This window comes from Saccopteryx leptura, chromosome 4 (genome assembly GCF_036850995.1).
Source record: "Saccopteryx leptura isolate mSacLep1 chromosome 4, mSacLep1_pri_phased_curated, whole genome shotgun sequence".
Classification (NCBI taxonomy): domain Eukaryota; kingdom Metazoa; phylum Chordata; class Mammalia; order Chiroptera; family Emballonuridae; genus Saccopteryx; species Saccopteryx leptura.
In genome coordinates this window covers 48,281,179-48,305,301 of record NC_089506.1, presented here as the reverse complement: position 1 = coordinate 48,305,301, position 24,123 = coordinate 48,281,179, and the positions used below count along the sequence as shown (strand labels likewise).

At 38.0% G+C, this 24,123-nt stretch overlaps 1 protein-coding gene across 2 annotated transcripts in view; it reads left to right on the top strand.

Moving 5' to 3' along the window:
- The window catches only part of PCCA (propionyl-CoA carboxylase subunit alpha), a 446,596-nt gene that overhangs the window by 350,054 nt on the left and 72,419 nt on the right, over window positions 1-24,123 (top strand). For both annotated transcript variants that reach the window (XM_066380610.1, XM_066380609.1), the window contains exon 21: window positions 19,232-19,285. In XM_066380610.1, the coding sequence (XP_066236707.1) occupies window positions 19,232-19,285 (54 nt within the window). The remainder of the gene's footprint in view (window positions 1-19,231; window positions 19,286-24,123) is intronic.

Here is a 24,123-nt window from a genome sequence, read left to right as displayed (position 1 = left end):
TCAGGCAAGCTAAGGACCTGCCCTGTGGTTACAAAGCTAAGCAGAAGCTGCAGAGAAACTTGGACCTTGGCAATGTGACCCCAAACCATTATGCATATAGTCCTTTTCAATTTCCCCAGTGAGTTCTTCAAATAATAATTTACCTCTCATTCATGCTTTAAACTAGGGGTAGTCAACCTTTTTATACCTACTACCCACTTTTGTATCTCTGTTAGTAGTTAAATTTTCTAACCGCCCACCGGTTCCACAATAGTGGTGATTTATAAAGTAGGGAAGTAACTTTACTTTATAAAATTTATAAAGCAGAGTTACAGCAAGTTAAAGCATATAATAATAATTACTTACCAAGTACTTTATGTTGGATTTTCACTAAGTTTGGCAGAATAAATCTTTATAAAACAACTTACTATAGTTAAATCTGTCTTTTTATTTATACTTTGCATACATAGAAATTATATTAGTTAATTGAATTATTAGTGGGATTCCTGAGGCTGATGCTGGGAAACTAAATATTGAATATCTAGTTCAATTTTTGTGAGGAACAAACGAAGGTCTCCCCTTTCGTAAATATTCAGGCGGTTTCTTTCTTTCGTCATAATATGATTAACAGCACTAAATCCTGATTCCACAAGATATGAGGTAGGGAAAGGTATCAATAAACTGAATACCGTTTTCCACATATTTGGATATAAGACTGGCATTTTTTTATTTTGCCATAGGTTTTCATATCCACCACTGTCGAATTTATGTTTACTTTCTTCATCATATCTAATTTCTAACAGTTCTTCTTGGCAAGTTGTATCAGCCTCTATAATATAATATTTGTGGTAAAAGGGTTTTTCATCTAGTTATATACCTTCAATTTCAAAATATCTTCAAATCGTTTTTCCATGTCTAGTTTAAGTTCATTGAGGTGGCTACTGAATCTGTCAATATCCTCTGGAGTTACATCATCTTTTATAGATGATAATTGAGGAAACTGATGAAATTCTCTCTTCAATAGATTATGATGAAGTAGTTCAAGTTTGTCAATAAATAATAGCACAATACTTTGGCAACCTATAAGAGTTTTATTAGCTCCTTGAAGCTGCAAATTGACATCGTTAAATCTCTTGAAAATATCTGCCAAGTAATAGGCATCATTCTTTACTGTTTTTAACTGTTGACACAGATTGGTCTCATTATTACTTTCAAAAAATTGGCCCTGGCCGGTTGGCTCAGCGGTAGAGCGACGGCCTGGCGTGCGGGGGGACCCGGGTTCAATTCCTGGCCAGGGCACATAGGAGAAGCGCCCATTTGCTTCTCCACCCCCCCCCCTCCTTCCTCTCTGTCTCTCTCTTCCCCTCCCGCAGCCAAGGCTCCATTGGAGCAAAGATGGCCCGGGCGCTGGAGATGGCTCCTTGGCCTCTGCCCCAGGCGCTAGAGTGGCTCTGCTCGCGGCAGAGCGATGCCCCGGAGGGGCAGATCATCGCCCCCTGGTGGGCGTGCCGGGTGGATCCTGGTCGGGCGCATGCGGGAGTCTGTCTGACTGTCTCTCCCCGTTTCCAGCTTCAGAAAACTACAAAAAAAAAAAAAAATTGTATGACACTATCATATAATGCTACAAATCTAGCCAAAGATGTACCCTTTTGATAGCCACTGAACTTCTGTGTGCAAAAGTAACTTAAAAAATCTTCATTATTGTCCTGGCAAAGCTGCCGAAATATTCTATCATTCTTTGCATTGGATTTGATCTTGTTTATGGCTCGAATTATTATAATTAATGATGAATGGAGACTTGTACTTAGATGTTGTCTGTGTAGCACACAATGAATACATAAAACATTTGGCATTTCCTGCTTCAAATAAACAAAAAATCCACGATAGCTACCTACCATTGATGGTGCTCCAATATTGTTGGAGCATGCAACAATACTATTCAAATGAATATTATTTTTTGTAAAGTATGTTCTCACAGTATTAAATATAGATAATCCTATTGTTTCTGTGATGAGATTTATTGCCAATAGCATTTCTTCTCGTAATATACTGTTTTCATCAAAATAGCGTACATATGCCATCAATAAAGCATCATTATCTGCAGTGGCAGATTCGTCCAATTGCATGGAAAATGAAGAGTTTTGGAGAATATTTATAAGTTTGTTTTCAACATTAACTGCCATTTCATCAATTCGTCACTTTACTGTGCTATCGCTTAGGGGCAACGTTTATAAAATTTGAGGTATATCCTGATGCATTACTGTTGAGATAAATTCTTTTATAGAGGGTATTATTATAGTTTCTTCAATATTATAGCTTTTACCACTTTTTGCAATTATTTGTGAAATGCGATAAGTGGCAATTAATCCATCTTCATTCGTTGTATATTGTTTCTTAAGTGATGCAACAATAGTCAAACGATTTTGAAATTTTTTTATATATTTCCTGAAAATATTCAATGGGCTTGTCCTTGTCATTTGGATGCTTTGTAGAAAGATGTTCTCGCAATCGACTTGGCTTTATTGCCTCATTGGATAATGTTTTATGGCACAATAAACACATTGGATGTTGTTTATTTGCAACAAATTCTATGAAACCCATCTTCAGATACTCTGACAAATAGCCGCGTGCGTGGTTTTTTTTGAGACATTGGCTCACGATATTTCACAATATTTTGTTTGAAGCTGTAAGCACGTGCTTACTCTCAGAAATCTAACTACATACTGACTTTAGTTTCAATTACGTAACAATTTAGCTTCACTTACGTAACATGAACAAAACTTATGCACTTGAAGTCTGTTGCGTGGTCGCGACATTACAAGTGTTTTGGTTGAGTGAGAGTTTGTCGAGATGAGACTGAGTATCTGTGGTTGTGCGTTTTATAAAATTTTATGTAGCAGGTGTTGGCCAATGGCATCACTTCTTTGCGATTGGGGCGAAGTAGCGAGACATCGGCTAGTTTTGGTAGTCCAAGGGGGGGTTCCTAGAATGTCACCCTATTACCCTAAAATCTGGGAATCAAGACAAAAATATGAGTTAATTGGTGTCTCCATTGTCCGGCAGTTTCTGTCATAGAAAGAAGCATTGAATCATAGAGTTCTTTGTCTACGGGGTAATCAAACGATGAACTGCTAGTTTTTGGGCGACAATAGTGGTCATAAACTGCCCTCCAGATCGGGTGGCCGGTGTGAACCCAGGGTCAGGTAGCTGGCCGCTCGAGGATGCGGGCCAGGTGGTTGCAAAAGAGGTCGGGTGCGGTCCCGATACAAATGCCCTGTAACAGAGTCTGACTGCTGTCCTGATCTTGACTGGTCAGCAGCTAGTCGATTAGTATGTAATCACAGCACCATTTAGTTGCTCCGCTACCGCCCACCATGAACGCTGGAACGCCCACTAGTGGGCGGTAGGGACCAGGTTGACCACCACTGCTTTAAACCAAGGATGCTCAAACTTTAGTGTGCTTCAGCATCAACTTGTTAAAATTCAGGTTGTTAGACTGCCCCACAAAGCTGTTCTGATTTAGTAGGTCTGGCCTTGGCGTGCATTTCTATTTAGTTCCCAGGGAATGCTGACTCTGTTGGTCTGTGGTCCACAGTTTTGTAAACCCCTGCTTTAAACCTTGTGGTCAGAGAATAAGCTGGGGGAATGGTGAACAAAAATGAGGTAAGTAGGAGCCAAGTCATTTGAAGCCTTGTTAATTACATAGTGTGGACTCTGCTTTTTCCTTAGACCAGTGGGACTTATGGAGGAATTTTAATGAAAGAAGTGATGATGGGAACAGAATTAGAGTTTAGAAAGAGCTCTCTTTTTTTATTGCATTGTGGAGAGTGGATCGAAGAAGAATGAGTCTGGAGGCAGAGAAATTAGGAGATATTAGATAAACATGGAAAATCGTTTTGCCTGGAAAATATTAGCAGTCAGAATAAAGAGTACTGTATGATGAAGAGCTTTGAAAGAACCACAGGAGAAAGAACTGGTGGTGGCTTCCCAGTGGTCTTTGTTAATTTCCCTTCCACCTGCCCTTAAGCATGTGCAAAGCTTCAAAGCTCATTCCTAATTTCTTTTTTCTATATGCTGACCTCCTGGGCTGTATTGCCCAAGAGTGTCAGCTCAGTACCTCCAAGAAGATAGCTATGAAACTATTATTAAATGTTTGGATTTCTCTTCTACTTATTTGTAGTAAATTTGGGGAAAAACAACAGGGTAGATATTACCACAGGTATTTCAAGTGATTTTATAGTAATAACTGCTGTTCTTTCTTTTTCTGGATTTTTGCACATACAATTAAACTTTTTATTAAATATTTTATATACATAAAGTAATATGTATTAATCTTACTAAAGCTAAAGACTAATATGATGAACCTGTTTACTCACTATCTAGATTAAAAAGTAAATATCATCAATACAATGAGATAACTACTATCCTGATTTTTACATTTTCACTCCCTTTCTTTTCTTTAGGGATGTATACATAGACAGTAAAGCTATAATATATCATTTAGCTATCGATGTTTTTGAACTTCACATAATGGCACCATACACGATGCTTCTGTGAGTTGCCTTTTTCTCCAGTATTGTTTGTGACTTTAGTCCATGTCAGTGCACGTAGCTTTAGTTTATTTCTATGCTGTATGTTATTAAATTATAATAATATACCATATTTATTTTTTCTCCCTTACATAGACATTGATGTTATTTATTTTGTCATAACAAATAACGCTTATATAAATATTCTTTTACTTTATGTTTCCTCTTGAAATAAGAGTTTCTTCAATGAATATGCCAATGGAATGGTTGGGTATTAGGGGCTCAGCATGCTTCATCCTACACGGTAAAGCCAAATGGTTTTCTCTATGTGGTCATACCAATTTACCTGCCTCCAAATAGTGACAGTGATATTAATAAGATGGACAGTAAGCTAATCTTATTGTGGACTTGTGGACTTGCGGTATCAGGCACTGACTCTTCTAAGCACTTCTTTGTATTGATTTATTTAATCCTCACAACAATCTAATAATATGTATAAGTGGTTTCTCTTCATCTTGTAGCTGAGGAAACTAAGACTTATACGGGATAAATTGCTTGCCCAGTGCAGTCTGCTGATAGATGAAAAAGCCAGCAGTTGAACCCAGAAATCTGTGCCCTTCACAATTACTCTTCACATCAGAGTGAACCTGTGGTATCTAGACTACTTTTCCTGACCGGTGGATTTAAATAGAATCTCTGTGGTTTTAATGTATATTTCCTTTACTAGGAATGATAATTAGCATTTTAAAATATATTTAATGACAGTCCTGTTTTCTCATCTGCAAAATGCCTGTTCATGGCTATTGCTCATTTTTAAAAACTGAATTATCTTTTCCTTGTTATTCAAAAAAGTTCTTTATAGTTTGTGGATTATGAACCTTTGTTTGTTATATGCATTACAAATAACTTCTCCCAGTTTCTAGCTCGTATTTTTACCTTTTTAACTTTTCTAAGTGAAGCTATTTTTAAATCAGAAATTTAATATAAAATAATTCTGATCTTTCAACATTTGCCAAACCTGTACTCTGCTTGATCACTTAACTGCTAGATCTCTGCAGATGCAGAATCATCCTGGTTTCTGAGAGAGCAGAGGAACACAGGTCTCCTGAGGACCCACCCCTGAAGTGTCTTCTTATCAAGCATGTTTCTTTCCAGTTGCGTTCATGTCTTTCCTACTGGCCTTCATTTGCTCTGAGACGCTCCTGAGCTGTTTAGGCTAATGAAGTTACTTATTATGTAATAGGTACTGATAGGTATAGAAAAAGGCCCACCTCAGGCTGTTTCTAATTTCGTCTTTCTCGGAGGTTTGTGTACACATCGGTCGTGCTGTCTCAGCCAGTGTCAGTAATCATTCAGTGCTCAGTGACATCTACTTCACACACCCAACCTCTCACTGCAGTATGTCCATCTAGCTGCTTTGAGTCGACTTTTCTTTTGACTTCAAGATGAAAAGTCATGCTCTTGGACAAAAAGTCTCATCATTGTAATAACTGTTAAGTATAGAGCTAGTGATGCTCTGTTTGAAAGGAGGAGGAGGTCATGTATTTTGAAATAAAATAGTTGATAATAAAAAACTGGGACAGGAATATTTCAATAAGAACATTGAAAACTCTTGAAGACATGTATTTGAAGGTCCTCGTAAGAATTTTTATCACTTTTTAATCTAGTTCTTCAGCTAATAATTAAATTAAATTTTTATCAAATATCATTTAAATAAAATAAACTGATACAATTTCACATATTTTTTGTTGGTTATATACCTGCACTTTGTATTTGTTTTTGTTTTGTTTTTACTGTTTTCATTGCAAATGTAGCATCAGTCAGTAATGATGCTTATTACACAGGTATTTTTGGATAGGCTGAGAAAATTCGTTTCTCGTTCTTTTGTGGAAAAATATATTCTGATTTTCCAATTACCAATTTAAAAAGTTGTGGAATAAAACAGCATTTCTGACAAATCAAATATAAGACAAATATGCCATTTTAAGTTTATTAGTAGCCATGTTAATATACTATAGTAAAAACAAACAATTTTTTAAACACGATTTTATTTACTGATTTTACAGAGAAAGGAGAGAGAAGGATGGGGAATGAGAAGTATATCAACTCAGTTGCTTCACTTTAGTTGTTCAGTGATTGATTGATTGTCGTATATCCCTTGACTGGGCAAGCTCAGGGTTTCGAACTGGTGACCTCGGTGTCCCAGGTAGACACTCTATGTACTGCACCCCCACAGGCCAGGCCAAATGAAATTAATTTTACATCTATTTTATTTAACCCAATATATCCAAAATGTTAGCATTTCTACTTACAACAATATAAAAATATTATTAATGTGATACCAGAAATGACACATATGCCTGACATGTACAACAATTACTTAAGTAGTGGAACAACTAAAAGGGAAATGTAGTCCTACCAAAACAGGAAGTCATTTTTTTTCTTCTTCCTCCTCCTCGTCGTCCTCCTCCTCCTCCTCCTCCTCCTCCTCCTCCTCCTCCTCCTCCTCCTCCTCTTCTTCTTCTTCTTCTTCTTCTCCTCCTTCTTCTCCTTCTTCTCTTTCTCCTTCTTCTTCTTTTGTTTGTGACAGAGACAGAGAGAGGGACAGATAGGGACAGACAAACAGGAAGGGAGAGAGATGAGAAGCATCAATTCTTCGTTGCGGCACATTAGTTATTCATTGATTGCTTTTTCATGTGTGCCTTGACCAGGGGCTACAGCAGATCGAGTGACCCCTTGCTCAAGCCAGTGACCTTGGGCTCAAGCTGGTGAGCCTTGCTCAAACCAGATGAGCCCACGCTCAAGTGGCGACTTAGGGGTTTTGAAACTAAGTCCTCTGCATCCCAGTCCAATGCTCTACCCACTGCGCTACTGCCTGGTCAGGCTTAAGTCATGTTTAACAGAAAAATATATTACAGTGCTTCTGTATTTAAATAAAATTAAATAAAATTGAGCATTTAGATTCTCAATTTTATTTACCTAATAATAGTTTTACACAACAACCCCTCCACTTTCATTGTGTGCTACATACAGGAAATCATTCCATCAAAAAAAATAGTACTAACTCTTGTTAAGCTTCTAAATTATAATTTTAAAAGGTTGTAGAAGTAGCTGAATTAAATCATTTTAAACAGAAGAATTTGCTATGTTCTCTACGTGTTAAGCTAACTTGATTTTCTTCCTATACCCCTAGGACCTTCATAGTGTGAAATATGCTGAATGAATAGAGCTGTTTTATTGTTGTTATTACTATGACTATCCCAGCAAAGTATTTTATTTTTACACTTGAAAGAAGGTCTTCAGTTTCACTATGAACAACTTAGTTTTCTATTTCTTACAATGTAATTTGTCTACTTGGGTTTAATACATTGTTTCTTGTTAGCATTTTACATACCAGATTTTCATTTTGCGAAGTCGTGTTGTTTGAACATTTGCGAGCAGAGCCGACTAACTGGTATTGGCCTGCTTCTTTGTGTGGCATGATTTCTTCTATCCACCTGCTCACAGCAGGCTGTCTGCAGGCCTGAAGAGTAGCTAAATACTTTTGAAAATATCTTGAGATCCTGCTAAGGTCTAACAATTTCTGCATTTGTATGCTGTGAAGCTATACATGGTGTACCTTTGAAGGCTGTTTTCTTTTTATTTCTCATATTCTTGCTTAAATATTTTCAAGAGAAGATAAATTTCTTAAAAATAACAGTACAAAGCTGATTGCAGGACCATTGCATTCTGCACTGAATAGGTCATTGATATTCAACTAAGTGGAACTAATTTTCTATGTTAAAGCAGACAAATTTGGAATAGTGTCACAGGAACCTCATGTGATTTACTACAGAATACCAGATTAAATGGATTACTTGTGAATTGATTGCAGTGTTAAATAGATTATATCATATGATAACTTAAAATGCTCAGTGGGCCTATATAATATAAAATATTATGTAAGAACATGAATATGTTAGAAGAGGTGTTATTGTGCTTGCAAATTGCAAAACTGTGGTATATTTTGCAAATGCTTCGCCCCACAGAATTTGAATAGATTTTTAAAATTTAACTATAATTTTCTGTTGTTGAAGAAAGTGAATTGATTTTCACACCACATGAGAAAGAGAAGTATTTTCTGGGTTTTTTTTACATTAAAATAACTCCCACAATCTCTGAGAACTAGTTTTGATCCTAATGAATATGTATAGATGCTAAAATAAATACTTTAATTAGAATATTAAATGAAACAGCTTATATTTTTGTTTATACTTTGCCAGTACAAGAAAATGTGGTTTCGAAGCAATCACCTTATGTTTTTAGTTCCAAAATAAAAGTTTTTCTATTTTTTTAGACCCTTCTCCCTACTGCCACCCCCTTAAGGAGTAATTAGCTGTTATTTTGTACTGTCTGATTACTGTAGAGTCATCAAATATAACATGAAACCACCTACTTAGGATATATAGGATACATGAATATGTAACTTAGAATAAATAGAGGTTGGTATTTTTTTCCTAAGAAAGTAGGAAATGAAGAGTAATTATTAACCATCTTTTCCCGTTCCTGAAAACATCAATTACAGTTGCGCATCTTAGAAACAAGCCCACCAGCAGACCAGAAATAACTCCTTTCACTATGCTGCAAAAAATTTAATCACAATGTAACAGCTGGGATGTACTTACACCTATAATTCAAAATATTACTTCTGATGCAAATCTACCTGCTTTCGTAATGTAGTCCTAGCAGTTTTCTTGTCTCTAGTGGATTTTGTTTTATGATTCAGTGTTGCTTTCAAAATTTTAATATAACATGAAAATGTTTTTCTGAATCTCTCCCTGCTTGCACTCTTACTTTCTTCCCCTGTCTGTTAACTAGAAAATCTTTTAGGAGTTGCCAGAAAAAGAGAATTTTGAATAGTATAAACACTGATTTTAGTAAACATGGAAAATAATACAAGCAGCTGCACTGAAGAGCGATAAGACAAATCCCACAGTAATGGCCTTTAAAACATATTATCAAGTTGGAAATCAGTGAAAGGAAAAAGAAAACCATTGCTATTTCTTCCTCTTACTGTTCAGTGAGATTACTTTTAAAAAGGTGAAATTGAAACCTATGTCCTCTATTTGATCAATGTCACCCTGTTAACTTTAATTTTCTAAATCAAATTTAAAAAAAAAAAAAAGGTGAAATTGCCTTTGATTTTATTATCCTAGGAAGATATTTTTAGAGCAGTTGATTTCTTTTGTGAATATTTTTGCTTTATTTTGAGTGAGCAACTTTGCTAATTTATGTGAATTTGAGTCTAACAAATGTCAAAAACATTCTGCTAACAGAGTCCTACTTCTTCAATATTCTTCTCTTTAAAGAAAAAAGCGGTACATTTTGTAAATATTGGAGCAGACTATCAAAATAAGAAAAGGAGAAAATTTTTTTTTCTAGCTGTGAAGTGCTACTTAAAATAGAAAAAGGGCTAAACTATTTGGAGAAAATATTTTAATAGGGATGAAATATATTTCATGAAAATAAAATTCTTTTATTTTACTATTAGCTTATCAAGTTGTCAGTTCATATTTGTTTTGGCATGCTTTAGGCTCATTGTAGGCATTGAGTACTTTGTTCTTTGTGGATTCTAACCTAATTATCTTAACCTTAGACTATGGGAAAAGTGTATATTCCTGTTTCCGGTATAGCAGTAAATTCCAGTTTTGAATGAAATTTTATTTTCCTGTTTTCCATTACATCAATACTTATTGCTGAAATATGTTAGGTTTTGGGACCTCTCTTTCTTTCTCTCCCTCTCTTCTCTCCCTATGCAAGTACATGGCTTCCAGTAATGCGATGGAGGAACAAGAGCTGCTAGTCACTATGTATGTAATTATAGCCTGCTTGAAACTGAATATAAAGTTAAGGTCAACTTATTAGTACCTAGAGCTATAGTTTACATATTTATGCATAAAATTTAATTCTGTTTTTAGTATGAAAATATAAGTTTTAAAACCCATTACAATTTTATGTATTGTAAAGTTACTTTTATTTGCCTGGGTATCAGTCTAAATCCTATACGGTAAGGAAAAGTATATATTTAGTGTCTCTTACATAAAAGGTTAATTTCAAAGATGACCTAGGCGGTGTTCTAGATCAGCAATTTTCAACCTTGTTCATCTCATGGCACACATAAACTAATTATTAAAATTCTGTGGCACACTAAAAATATTTTTTTTTTGCTGATCTGACCCCCAAAAAAGGTATAATTTTGATCCATTCACACCAGATGGCTATTTTGGGGTTGGCTATTGTCATTTTTTTTATTTTAAAATTCAAGAGAAGAGGTAGTGCTTCTGACTAAATAACCAGGTATGGCATGTTTAAAAAATTCTTATAGCATACTAGCTGAAAATCGCTGCTCTAGACTTTGGAGGTAGAGCAGTGACCAAGACTTATGTTGCAACAGCGGGGATGCAATACTCAAATATTTAAAGACATAAAAAAAATATGAGCCTGACCAGTGGTGGTACAGTTGATAGAGCATCAACTTGGGGCACTGAGGTCCCAGGTTTGAAACCCCGAGGCAACTGGCTTGAGCATGGGCTCATCTGGCTTGACCACAGGCTCACTAGCTTGAGTGTGGGCTCGCCGGCTTGAGCGTGGGCTTGCCGGCTTGAGCATGGGATCATCGACATGATCCCATGGTCACTGGCTTGAACCCAAGGTAGCTGGCTTGAACAGGGAGGCCACAACTACGGGTTGATGCTTCCCATTTCTCTCCCTGTCTCTCTGTCCCTCTCTTTCTCTCTCTCTCTCTCTCTCTCTCTCTCTCACACACACACACACACACACACACACACACACACAAAAGATAATATGAGTACTAAGAAGGTTGATGAAGACTGTAAAACAGGGTAATTCATAGAAAGTTACTAGAGGGGATAGCTTTAGCTAGAGTGGTTAAGAAGTCCTGTCTGAGTAGCTAATGTTGAGTTGAGACCTTTGAGTAGAAGGAGTCAGCGATGCAGAAATCTGGGGGAAGGAAGTCCTAAGTAGAAGGAATAGCAAGTGCAAAGGCCCAGAGACAGGTAAAAGCTTGGTTTGTGTGGAGGACAGAAGGAAGACAACGTCTTGAGTATATATAGTTAGGAGAGTGGAAAAAGATAGGCAGGGAGCAGATCATACAGGGTCTTCGTAGTTCAGAGTTTTTCCAGTTTCTGTTGTGAAGCTTTTGCAGAGTGTGAATAAAAGAATAATATGATGTAATTAAAATGTACCGCTGTGAGGAGGATGGATCACAGAGGACCAGTGGCAGAGACAGAGAAACTGTTGATGTGACCATGGCAGTGATCCAGGGAGAGTGCTGATGATGGTTTAGACAAGAAGTTCAGCTCACGGCCTGGTTTTGTATGACTCAAAAATTGAGTGGTTTTTATCTTTTTCAGTGGTTGGAAAAATTAAAAGAAAAATAATGATTCATGACACGTGAAAAGCATATGAGATTCAAATTTTAGGGTCTATAAATACAGTCATACCAGAACATAGCCTCATTTTTATCTGTCTCTGGCTGCTTTTGGGATTCTTGTTGGAAGCAGAGCCTGGTTTCCCTGTCACAGAGCAGTCCAGTGGCTTAGCAGTCTAAGTTTGTTGTATTTTTTGTGCTTACGACCAAGATTGAAATTTTTCTGAACAAGGAGAACCAGCCTCAACCACTGTTACCAAACATTAAATGGCTTTGAAAATTAGCTTATGTTGCAGACTTCATAGTTTCTCAGCAAATTCAACCTAAAATTGCAAGAAAAAACAGCGCTTACATGCAAAAGATACACTGTGATGAAGTCATTTTGACAACAGCTAACATTTGAATCACAGCAAATGTCAAGCTCCTTTTTACACTTCCAGGACTGTCAAAAGATTAAACGAGAAGTGAATTAGAGTTCCAGCATTTTTCAAATTTCAGTGCAGGAGCAAAGGAAATTTTTATATTTTAAAATCCATTTAACTGTACAATTAAGGATCTTCTCCCTAACCTTCAACTGGCAGTGATAAAACTGCAGTATAATGTTATCCTAAAGGCAAATACCCAGAGAAGAATCTAACAAAATTTTGTAAATGCCTTCCAAGTGACAAACGCACTCAAGTAAAATCACATGCCTGTGGATTGATGCTGGTCTTGGCAGCAACTGTTTGTGGAAAAAGACATTTTCAAAGTTGAAATACATAAAATGTCATTATAAAGTGGCATTACAGTATTGTATTAAAAAACCTGTGTTAAGTTATTATATTTTAAATGTTGCAAAATTTTTTATCTTGTTATATAAGTAGCTGCATAACAGCCTCAGTTCTGCCTTTGGGCTTACAAAGCCTAAAATGCTTACTATGTGGCTCTTTACAGAAAGAGTTTGCCTACCTTGGAGTTAAGACTAAGGTGGTAGCAGTGGAGATAGTGAGAAGTGACCTAATTTGGCATATATTTAGGAGGGAAGGCAGAAAGGATTGACAGGTGGATTTACTGGATGTAAAGAAAGATAAAGAATGAAAGATGAGCAACAGAATGAATGATGGTAATATTTACTGAGATGGGAAGCCTAGGAAAGGTGCAGCTTTAGGGAGACAAATCAAAAATTCTCTTGACTTGGTAAGTATAGTATGTGCAATAGATGTCCAAGGGTTGATATCCAGTTAACAGTTGACCATCTGTGTCTTTACCTCAGAGGACAAATGGGAGTTGGAAACATAAATGTGATAGCCATAAGCATGTAGATTTTTTTTCTCTGAAAGCATAGATCTGCCACATACAAAAGAATAAAATTGGACACTTATACTATATACAAAACTTAACTCAAAATGGATTAAAGACCCAAATATAAGACCTAAAACTTTAGAACTAGAAGAAAGTATAAGCAAAAAGCTTCTTGACATTTGACTTAATGATTTCTTGGATATAACACCAACAGCATAGGCAACAATAGCCAACACAGACAGATGAGATGGCAACTAACTTAAAAATCCTTTTGTGCATCAAAGCATATAATTAACAGAATGAAGAGATATCCTACTGAATGGGAAGAAATATTTGCAAATCATATATTAGATAAGGGGTTAATATCCAGAATATATAAGAAATTCCTACAACTTAACAGAAAAGCTAAAACTGATTAATAAGTGGACAAAGGACTAAATAAGCATTTCTCTGATGCTCATGTACAAATGGGCAGCAAGCGTATAAAAACATACTTAACATACTAATCATCTGAGAAGTGCAGATCAAAACCACAATGAGATATCACCTCACACCCATTAGGATGGCTACTGCCAAATAAACAGAAAATAACATGTGTTGGTGAGAACAGAGAAGTCGGAACTTTCATACACTGTTGGTAGAAGTGTAAAATGATACAACTGGTATGGAAAACAGTATAGGGGCTCCTCAAAAAAAAAAAGAATACTGCCATGTGATCCAGTAATCCCAGGGTATATATCCAAAAGACGTGAAAGCAGGGTCTCTAAGAGATATTTGCATACCTATGTTCATTGTAGCATTATTCTCAATAGCCAAGAGGGGAAAGTGACAAGAATGTCCATCCATGGATAAGTGGATAAACTGGTATTTACATAAAATGGAATGTTATTCAACCTTAGAAAGGAAAGAAATCCTGTCAAATGCTACAACCATGGGTGAACTTGACATTACGCTGAGATAAGTCAGACACAAAAAGGCAAATACTGTATGAATCCGCTTATATGAGGTATCTAAAGTAGTCAAATTCATAGAAACAAAGTATAATGGTAGTTATCTACCATTGTAAAATGCCATTACAGGGGAAAAGGGAGATGTTGTTTAATGGGTATAGAGGTTCAGATTTGCGAGATGAAAATGTTTTGGGAATCTGTTTCACAGAAATGTAGATGTACTTACCACTACTGAACTTTATACTTAAAAATAGTTAAAATAGTAAATTTTATGTTTTTTACTACCAAAAATATTCTGTTGTTTGAAAAATCATAAAATACAAAGGAATTTTATTAAATAATTACAAAGTTAGAAGACTTATATAATCTGATTTCAAGATACAAAACAGCAGTATCAAGACAGTGTGGTACTGGGAGAGACACATGTAGATGAGACACAGAAGAGAGTCTAGAAATAGATCCAACTCTAGGTAGTCAGTTGATATTTTGGCAAATGTGCTAAAGAATTCAGTGGGAAATTCTCTTAAACAAATGGTGCTGGAACCACTGAGTGCCCTTTTGGGGAAAAATGAACTCATTTATTAGACAGCAGATCATTGGTGGCTTGGAGGCAGGGACAAAGGTTGCAGTGAGAAAGGAAGAACTTTTAAATTTTATTTATTGACTGATTTTAGAAAGTGAAGAAAGGAGAGACAGACAGACATTGATTTGTTCTACTTATTTATGCACTCTTTGGTTGATTCTTGAATGTGCCATGACTGGGAATTGAACCTGCACCCTTGGCATGTCAAGATGATGCTCAAACCCACTAAGCTACCCAGAAGATGGGGCAAGAAGAACCTTATGGAGGTGATGGATATATTTTTGTATCTTGATTATGGTGGTGGTTTTTTACAACTGTCAAAAGTTATTAAGTTCTATACTTTAAATAGAATTCTGGGGGGCGGTTTGTACATCAATTATACTTTAGTGAAGTTGATTTTATTTTAAAGTGAGTATCTGGGTATTAAGGGGGAAGTATGGGTCTGAATGAGATTGCAGAGGAATAATGTATATGGAAAAGAGAGGAGAGCTGAGGACTGGGTCTTGGGACACTTCAGCAGTGAGGAATTGAATGGAGAGGTGAAACCAGCACAGGAGGCTGAGAAAGAGCTGAGGAGGAGGTAGGAGAAAGACCAGGAATGTGAGATATGCTTGAAGCCAGTGAAAGAAGTCTTTGGGAAAGGAATCGTCAACTGTGTCTGGTGTCGATGAAGAAAATCTGACCAATAGAGAAGAGAAGATGGAAATTTTAAGCTACCTTGACAAGAATGATTACAGATGATTAATGGAGACGAATGTCAGGTGGGGCCGTGGCTGGTTGGTTCAGCAGTAGAGTGTCAGCCCAGCATGTGGAAGTCCCAGGTTCGATTCCAGGTCAAGGCACACAGAAGTGACCATCTACTTCACCAACCCTCTCCTCTCCCTCCCTCTCCCTCTCCCTCCCTCTCTCTCTCTCTCTCTCTCTAGCCTTTCCTCCCAGAGCTATGGCTCAAATGGTTTGAGCAATTTGGCTCCAGGTGCTGAGGATGGCTCCATGTCCTCATCTCAGGTACTGTAGTAGTTTGGTTGCTGAGCAATGGAGCAGTGGCTCCAGATGGTCAGAGCATTGCCCCATAGCGGCTTGCTGGGTGGATCCCAGTCAGGATGCATGAGGGAGTCTGTCTTTCTGCCTCCCTGCCTCCCTGCCTCCTCACCTCTCATTTAAAAATAAAAAATAAAAATAAATAAAAACAGGCTGGCATGTGTCTTGTCTGGAATAGGGATGCTCTACTGTTTTTCTCACTACTCTTAGAACTTCAGCGGTGTAGAAGTCAGATGCTATTAGACTGCTTACCCACAAGCTAAATCATTTTACACCACTCCTTTTCTTAGTTTCTTGACAGCTACACTTCTGTACTCCCTAGTGAAAACTGCCGGACAATTCACAATTGAGAGATATAAGCCACTTAGTTTTTATAGTGTGGGAAAATGTCAGAACTGTTGGTGGAGATTGATCTTATGTTTCATTTTCTACAGTACTGTTGGGATTAAGGAGGAAGTGTAAGAAATGGTTCTTGTCCTTAAACAACTCACCATGTAATTGATGACCTAGGATAAGACATTGTGAAGATAATCCGTCCTACACAGTCAAAATGCTTGAGTTGGGATTCTTATTCTCCTGTTGCAGTGTCGACAAATTACTTTTTCCATTCCTCTACCTTTAGTTTCCTCATAAGTAAAACAAATAGATTTTTCAGATTTGTTTGCCTTCCAAATTCTAAATTACTATGAATGAATCAGGCTTATTTCTACTATTATGTTTGGTTTACTCTTGAGTACTCCAACCTAAGTGATTGCAGCAGTATCCCCCATTCCTGCATATCCTCCACCTTACCTCAAACCATTGATCTTTCTGAAGTTCTTAAGTATAAGAACTTTCTAACGTGTGTATGAATCCTCTCTGCAAATTATGACCTGGCTCTGGAACTCCTTCTCAGTTTCTTTTCTTGTTACTTCTCTTCATCAACTAAACCTATCTCTGACCATACTGAATTAATTGCTCAGTATTCCTTAAACGTGCCATATTTTTTAATCTGAAATTTTAAAAACTCTTCCATTAGACCAAAATGTTCTCTTCTACTTCCAACTTGGAGAATTCTGCTCGTTTTTTAATACCCAGCTCTAAGGTCTATCTGTAAGTCCTCCTTAACCTTTTTGGACATGCAGCTGGTCTGGCCTCTTATTTCTACTAGGCTACATCTAGGAACGTTAAAAAACTTCACAGCTACTTAATTAGGACTGCTTTATTTGTTTGCATAGTCTTTGAAGCCACTGGGTCCTCTGGTAAGAACTAGAAAGGAAGAGGTCTGAAGAACAGATTAGGAATAAATAAAGCAATTTTACAGGTGAGAATTATCTGAGAAAAGTATAATTTATTTCCAGTGTACCAGTCATTCATTTTTAGTAAACTAAAATTCAAATAATTAAAATATGCATAAAAATATTATATTCACTTTAAACTTGTTTTACTAGTAAATAAACGTATAACATAGAGGTTATTTCTTCTTTTCACTCCTCTCTTCTCTGGGCATAGGAGAATTGCATTGTTCTCACTGATTTTTTAAACAAATGCTAATTCATTTTTTATAACAACTTGACTGAGATATAATTCACATATCATACAATTCACCCAAAGTGTACAAATCAGTGTTATTTTGTCTCTTCACAGAGTTGTGTTATCATCACCACAATCAATTTGGGAACATTCTCACACCTCTAAAAAGAGACCTCATACTAATTAGCAGTCACTCCCCATTTTCTCCCCACCCTCTTTGCCCTAGGAAACTTCCAGTCAATCAGTCTTTTAGTCTTCTGTCCAAATGATCTAAAAATTATTTTTAATTTATTGATTAATTTTAGAGAGAGAAAGGAGAGAGAGAAAAGCATTTGTTGTTACACTTAGTTGTGCATTCGTTGGTTTCTTCCTGTATGTGCCCTGACTGGGGATTGAACCCTCAACCTGAGTGTATCGGACGACACTAACTGCCTGAGCTAACTGGCCAAGGCCCCTTCCTTTTTAATAAAATGGGAATTTAATTTGTAGTTTATACCTGATATTTTTTAAAAGTTTGGTAGAAGCATGACCATTTCCAGAATTTATATGACGTGTTAACACTTAGACCAATTGATAAGTAAATAGTCATTTGAATACACAATTTCTTTCTAAACCACTTAACATACACATTTACTTTTGTATATAGACTATTATCCAAGAAAAATAAAATGGTCAGTTAAGAGTTCAGACGTACTAGACAAGTGTTAACTTCTGGATTTCAGAAAGATGTAGAAACTTTTCCTGAAGAAAATTTCCTTTCTTTTTCTCTAAACTTTTCTTCCTTGTTTTAGTGTGGGCTTGTCTCTTGAATTTCTGTCTGACAAAATGTTCCATGTGGGACATTGCAAAGAATCATTTCCTGTTGTCTCTTTACTTAGGTACCAAGTTACAGGCCACTTCATTTTTTTTTTTTTTTGTATTTTTCTGAAGTGAGAAGTGGGGAGGCAGAGAGACAGACTCCCACAATCGCCCGACTGGGATCCACTCACATGTCCACCAGGGGGCGATGCTCTGCCTATCTTGGGCGTTGTGCCATTGCAACCAGAGCCATTCTAGAGCCTGAGGCAGAGGCCATGGAGCCATCCTCAGTGCCCGGGCCAACTTTGCTCCAGTGGAGCCTTGGCTGCGGGAGGGGAAGAGAGAGACAGAGAAGAAGGAGAGGGGGAAGGGTAGAGAAGTAGATGGGCACTTCTCCTGTGTGCCCTGGTCAGGAATCTTCCTGGTCATCCTTGTCTAATGCAGCCACAAATATCTACTTTTTGTAACCATTTTGGACTTGGTGTTGGCACTCTCTGCCACTTGGCCTCCTACTCTAGAATTAGAAGCATGTTTCTCTTTTTAGTAGGATTTACCAAAGTTTATGTATATATTCATTACTTTTGTTCTTACATGCCAACAAGTTCATGAAACTCCAGTTTTTACCTTTTCCCCTCTAATTCCTTGGGTCATCAAAAAATTTTCCAATACTTTCCTTGACAAAGTGGTGGAAAATAATTGGCACTGGTTAAAAGATGTGACATTTGATCTATTCTTAAGGCAACAATCTTAAGAGAAAACCTGCAGCCTGTGCTAGCTGGGGGCAGGGTTGTTTACCCGGAAGTCTTTGGACCGCTGAGAGTCAGCTGCAGAGAATGGCTGCAAGGCACCAATCTCCCTCCTGTGTCCGTGGATCTGCCTGTTCTGGGAAGTTCATGTTAAATGAAATCATACAATATGTGGTCCTTTCTGACTGGCATCTTTGTAGCCTGTATTGGTACTTGACTCCTTTTTATGGCCGAATATTATTCCATCGATATTTTGTTTATCCATTTATCTTTTGATGGACACTTCAGTTAATTGGCTATTAGGAATTATGCTGTTGTGAATTATCATGTACACATTTCTGTGTGGATGTGAATTCATTTTATACCTCTTTTTTTTCCCCCAGTGCCTTTCACGAGAAGCAGGGGGAAACATGAGCATTCAGTTTCTTGGTACGGTGGTAAGTATCAGAGAATTATTACCTTGTATATTTCTTCCAATTGTTAGAATAAAATAAAAAAGTGTTCAACTAGTTTTAGCCTGTCTGCTTTGAACTTGGTTTCATCATGATTGTGTTTTGCTATTGAGATAATCTTTGTATAAGAAATGGGTTCTTCAGTGTGTTATAGAAGTGTTTCCATGATAGACTACTTATTAGAGAGAAAGTAGTTTTAAAAAGTATTTGTAGTTTGTTGAGTATTTCAAGTTCTTTTTTTCTACTGGAGATTTTTCTCCTTGATTTCATAATTAAAATAAGAGCATACATGTTGTAATATATAAAGATGCTTTTGAAAATAGTGATTTTTTTTTTTTTGTATTTTTCTGAAGCTGGAAACGGGGAGAGACAGTCAGACAGACTCCCGCATGCGCCCAACCGGGATCCACCCGGCACGCCCACCAGGGGCGACGCTCTGCCCACCAGGGGGCGATGCTCTGCCCACCCTGGGCATCGCTATGTTGCGACCAGAGCCACTCCAGCGCCCGAGGCAGAGGCCACAGAGCCATCCCCAGCGCCCGGGCCATCCTTGTTCCAACGGAGCCTCAGCTGCGGGAGGGGAAGAGAGAGACAGAGAGGAAGGAGAGGGGGAGGGGTGGAGAAGCAGATGGGCGCCTCTCCTGTATGCCCTGGCCGGGAATCGAACCCGGGACCTCCGCACGCCAGGCTAACGCTCTACCAGTGAGCCAACCGGCCAGGGCCGAAAATAGTGATTTTGGTGAGGTTTTTTTCTCAGTTTTCCTTTTACCTTTATTAGCTCCTTTCTTTTCTTTCTTTCTTTTTTTTTTTTTTTTCCCATTTTTCTGAAGCTGGAAACAGGGAGAGACAGTCAGACAGACTCCCGCATGTGCCCGACCGGGATCCACCCGGCACGCCCACCAGGGGCGACGCTCTGCCCACCAGGGGGCGATGCTCTGCCCATCCTGGGCGTCACCATGTTGCAACCAGAGCCACTCTAGTGCCTGGGGCAGAGGCCACAGAGCCATCCCCAGCGCCCGGGCCATCTTTGCTCCAATGGAGCCTTGGCTGCGGGAGGGGAAGAGAGAGACAGAGAGGAAAGTGCGGCGGAGGGGTGGAGAAGCAAATGGGCGCTTCTCCTATGTGCCCTGGCCGGGAATCGAACCCGGGTCCTCCGCACGCTAGGCCGACGCTCTACCGCTGAGCCAACCGGCCAGGGCCTATTAGCTCCTTTCAAGTCCACATTGCTAAGAAATTAAATCATAAATTTGAATTTTGATTTTTTTCATTTATGATCCTGTCAGTCATTTTTTGTATTGCTATAAATCATCAATGCTGTCTTATGAAGTTGTATTTAATATTCTGATGAGTAGATGTGATGTATTTGTATTTTCTACGAATCCCAACTCAGGTATTTTAGTTACTTCTCCTTTTTCGTCATTATGATTGATGTTCTAATGAACAGCTTAATGGGTATTGCTTTTTGATGTTTTGAATTATTTTCAAATATATTATAAGGTATTTTCAAAAATGTATAAAATATATTTCCTTCTAAATTGAGGCAAAATCATGAATAATTTTATGGGTTAGTGTACATGTTGCCAATATTTCATATCTCTTCTGAAAGGCACTCATATATATTATAATATCACTTTGCACTCTCACAAGTACTGGCTATAATTTTCAAAGTTGTTATACTCTATCTGGTGGAAAGAAATGTACTTTTAGTTATTTTTACTTATAACTGTATATATTAATAGTATTAGTTATAATCTTCAAAGTAATTTTACTGTTAAAAAAAGGTACCTTATTTTACTTAGCATGCCTCTTTTTTGTTGTTGTATTTGAATATTTTTTCATGTATTCACTGACTAGGTATCATATATGATCTTGAAAATGGCTGTTCAGGTGCTTTGGGTACCTTGTTCAAGTTGTAAAGTGACCTTGAATATTTCTGTTAGCTCTGTGAGTTTATTGAGGATATCAGAGGAGAAGCCTGTGGCTTAAATAAAAAATGTAGTGATTTTTTAATGGCCCTGGACAGTTGGCTCAGTGGTACAGCATTGGTCCAGCATGTGGATGACCTGGGTTCAATTCCCAGTCAGGGTACATAAGAGAAGTGGCATCTACTTCTCCACCTCCCCTCCTTCTTCTCTCTTACTCTCTCTCTTCCCCTCCCGCAGTCATGGTTCAATTGGTTTGAGCACATCACCACAGGTGCTAAGGATGGCTCCCTGGCCCCTCCATGTCAGGTGCCGAAAATAGCTCGTTTGCGTGCATGGCCCCAGATGGGCAAAGCATTAGTCCCACATGGGGGTTGCCAGATGGATCTTGGTCCAGGTGCTTGCAGGAGTCTGTCTCTCTATCTCCCTTCCTCTTGCTTGGGAAAGAAAAAAAAAATGTAGTGATTTTGCTGCCATTGAGGTAGAAAGGATATTAATAATAGTGTGAATTTATAGTTTATATGTGTGTAGAGATGTAGTCAAGTTTATGTAAAGTAGTATATGTGTGTCTACTTGCTGTATGTAATGTTAAACTTAAGTGTTACACCTAAGACAAGGTTATTCTTGTTTTTCTGATCAAAAAAAGTAATACATACTTTAAAATTTTTTAAATTTAGATATTATTTAAATGCATGTCTTAAGAAATTGTATGAGTCAGGGTTTGCCAAAAAAATCGAACCAAAAAGACAAATGCCAGGCCCCAGGGCAGGGGTGGGGCAGAGAGAGAGGAAGGACAGTGGTTGATTTTGAGAAATTGGTTAATGAGATTGTGGAGTCAAGTCCAAAATCTTCCAGGATAGGGCAGGGCTGCAGGTCACGTCCAAAGACAGTGTGCTTACTGGATTCTTCTCTGCTCTAGAGGTCAGTCCTTTTTCTTTAACTGATTGAAAGAGGCCCACCCACATTATGGAGGCTAATCAGTTTTACCCAGTCTAATGATTTGAATGTTAATCTCCTCTGAAAAATACCTTCATAGAAACATTTAGAATAATGTTTGGCCAAATATCTGGATCCTGTGGCCTCGCCGAGTTACACATAAACTTAACCATCACAGAAGTATACATCCTATCTCTTAGAGGTAAACTATTAACAATAGATATATTCTTCCAGAAACAGAATTACACATTTTCTCATGCAACAGTAAATAACGTACATCTTTCCAGCTCATTTGACCGAGACCTATGTTATTTTTATTAATGGTTATTTAGAATTATATTATGCGGTGGTTTTCCTGTACCTAAGTGCTTGTGCTAGAAAGGGCACTTTCACTGTCCCTGCTACTTTGCTCTCTCTCCTTGGATTCTAATAGATTTCTCAGTGTTCATGTATTGAAAACTGAGCTCAGCTAACTGCAAAAAACCAAAATAGTTTCTTCTGCACTTTTTCCACTGAGAAAATGGCAACTTGAACTAAAAGCTTTTATTTTTCTTGATTCATGTCTTTTTTCCACTACTTCCACTGCTTTCATCATCTTTTTTGTTTGTTTGTTTTTTGGTTTTATTTTTTGTATTTTCCTGAAGTGAGAAGCTGGGAGGCAGACAGACAAACTCTCCCGCACGTGCCCAACCGGGGTCCACCTGGCATGCCCACTAAGGGGCGATGTTCTGCCCATCTGGGGCATTGCACCATTGCAACCAGAGCCATTCTAGTGCTTGAGGTGGAGGCCATGGAGCCATCCTCAGCACTTGGACCAACTTTGCTACAAACTGGCTGCGAAAGGGGAACAGAAAGATAGAGAGAAGGGAGAGGAGGAAAAGGTGGAGAAGCAGATGGGCGCCTCTCCTGTGTGCCCTGGCTGGGAGTCGAACCCAGGACTTTCACACGCTGGGCCGATGCTCCACCACTGAGCCAACTGGCCAAGGCTGTTTTCATCATCCCTTGTTGGAATTATTGCAGCTGCCAAAGTCTTTCCACCTCCACCACTGTTCCCTAATCTATTATAAATATAGCAGTTAAAACCATCCTTTTAAAATATAAGCCAAGTCATTCGGCCTCGTTGGTTTTCTTCAGACATGCAGGCACATACTTCAGGGTCTCTCCTTTTTTGCCTTTTCTCTGCCAGGACTCTGCCCCGATAGCTGCATTGTAGCTTCCCTCCCTTTCTTTCGGCCTTTACACGTCAGCCACCTCTTCCTAGTCACACTGTTTAAAATTATGATCACTCTTTCCGACGTTTTATTTCCCCTTCCCTCCACTTTATTCTCTTTTTAGCAGTTATAACTATTTGACATACATTAATATTTGACATATTTTACCTTTCAAAACATTTATTTTCTGTCTTCCCCACTGGAATGAAATGAGCTCCAAGAGCATAGGGGATTTTGTCTGTTCAGCACTCAGAACAGGGCTTCGGTATACAGCAGGTGTTCAATACGTATTTGGCAAGTGAATACATGAAATCAACAAGTATGGGACCAATGTAGTGGATGTGAAGAGGAAATGTGAAGAAAGCAAATATAGAAACAAATGAAGAAAAAATGAAAGTATAAGGGAGGTTTGGAACCTTAGTGGTTAATTCTTCTTCCTCAAATAAGGAAACTATACATCAGAAAAAATAACTTGTGGGGGGTGTGATGGTGAAAAAAAAAGGAAAAGAGAACTTATTTTAGCCAGGGTTTCACATCTAGTTGGTGATAGAGCAAAGGTGGGACTCAGGTTTCTCAGTTCCCAGCTCAGGGCTCATTCCATCAGCAAATGCCTTTACCTTTACTCCCCTTCATCTCCTCAGGTACCCTAAACACACTAGAAGAAAACTGTGCACATTCATATACATACCACCTCACTTCAGTTACCGGAAACATACCACCCAAACAACCATCACAGGCACCGACATACACCACC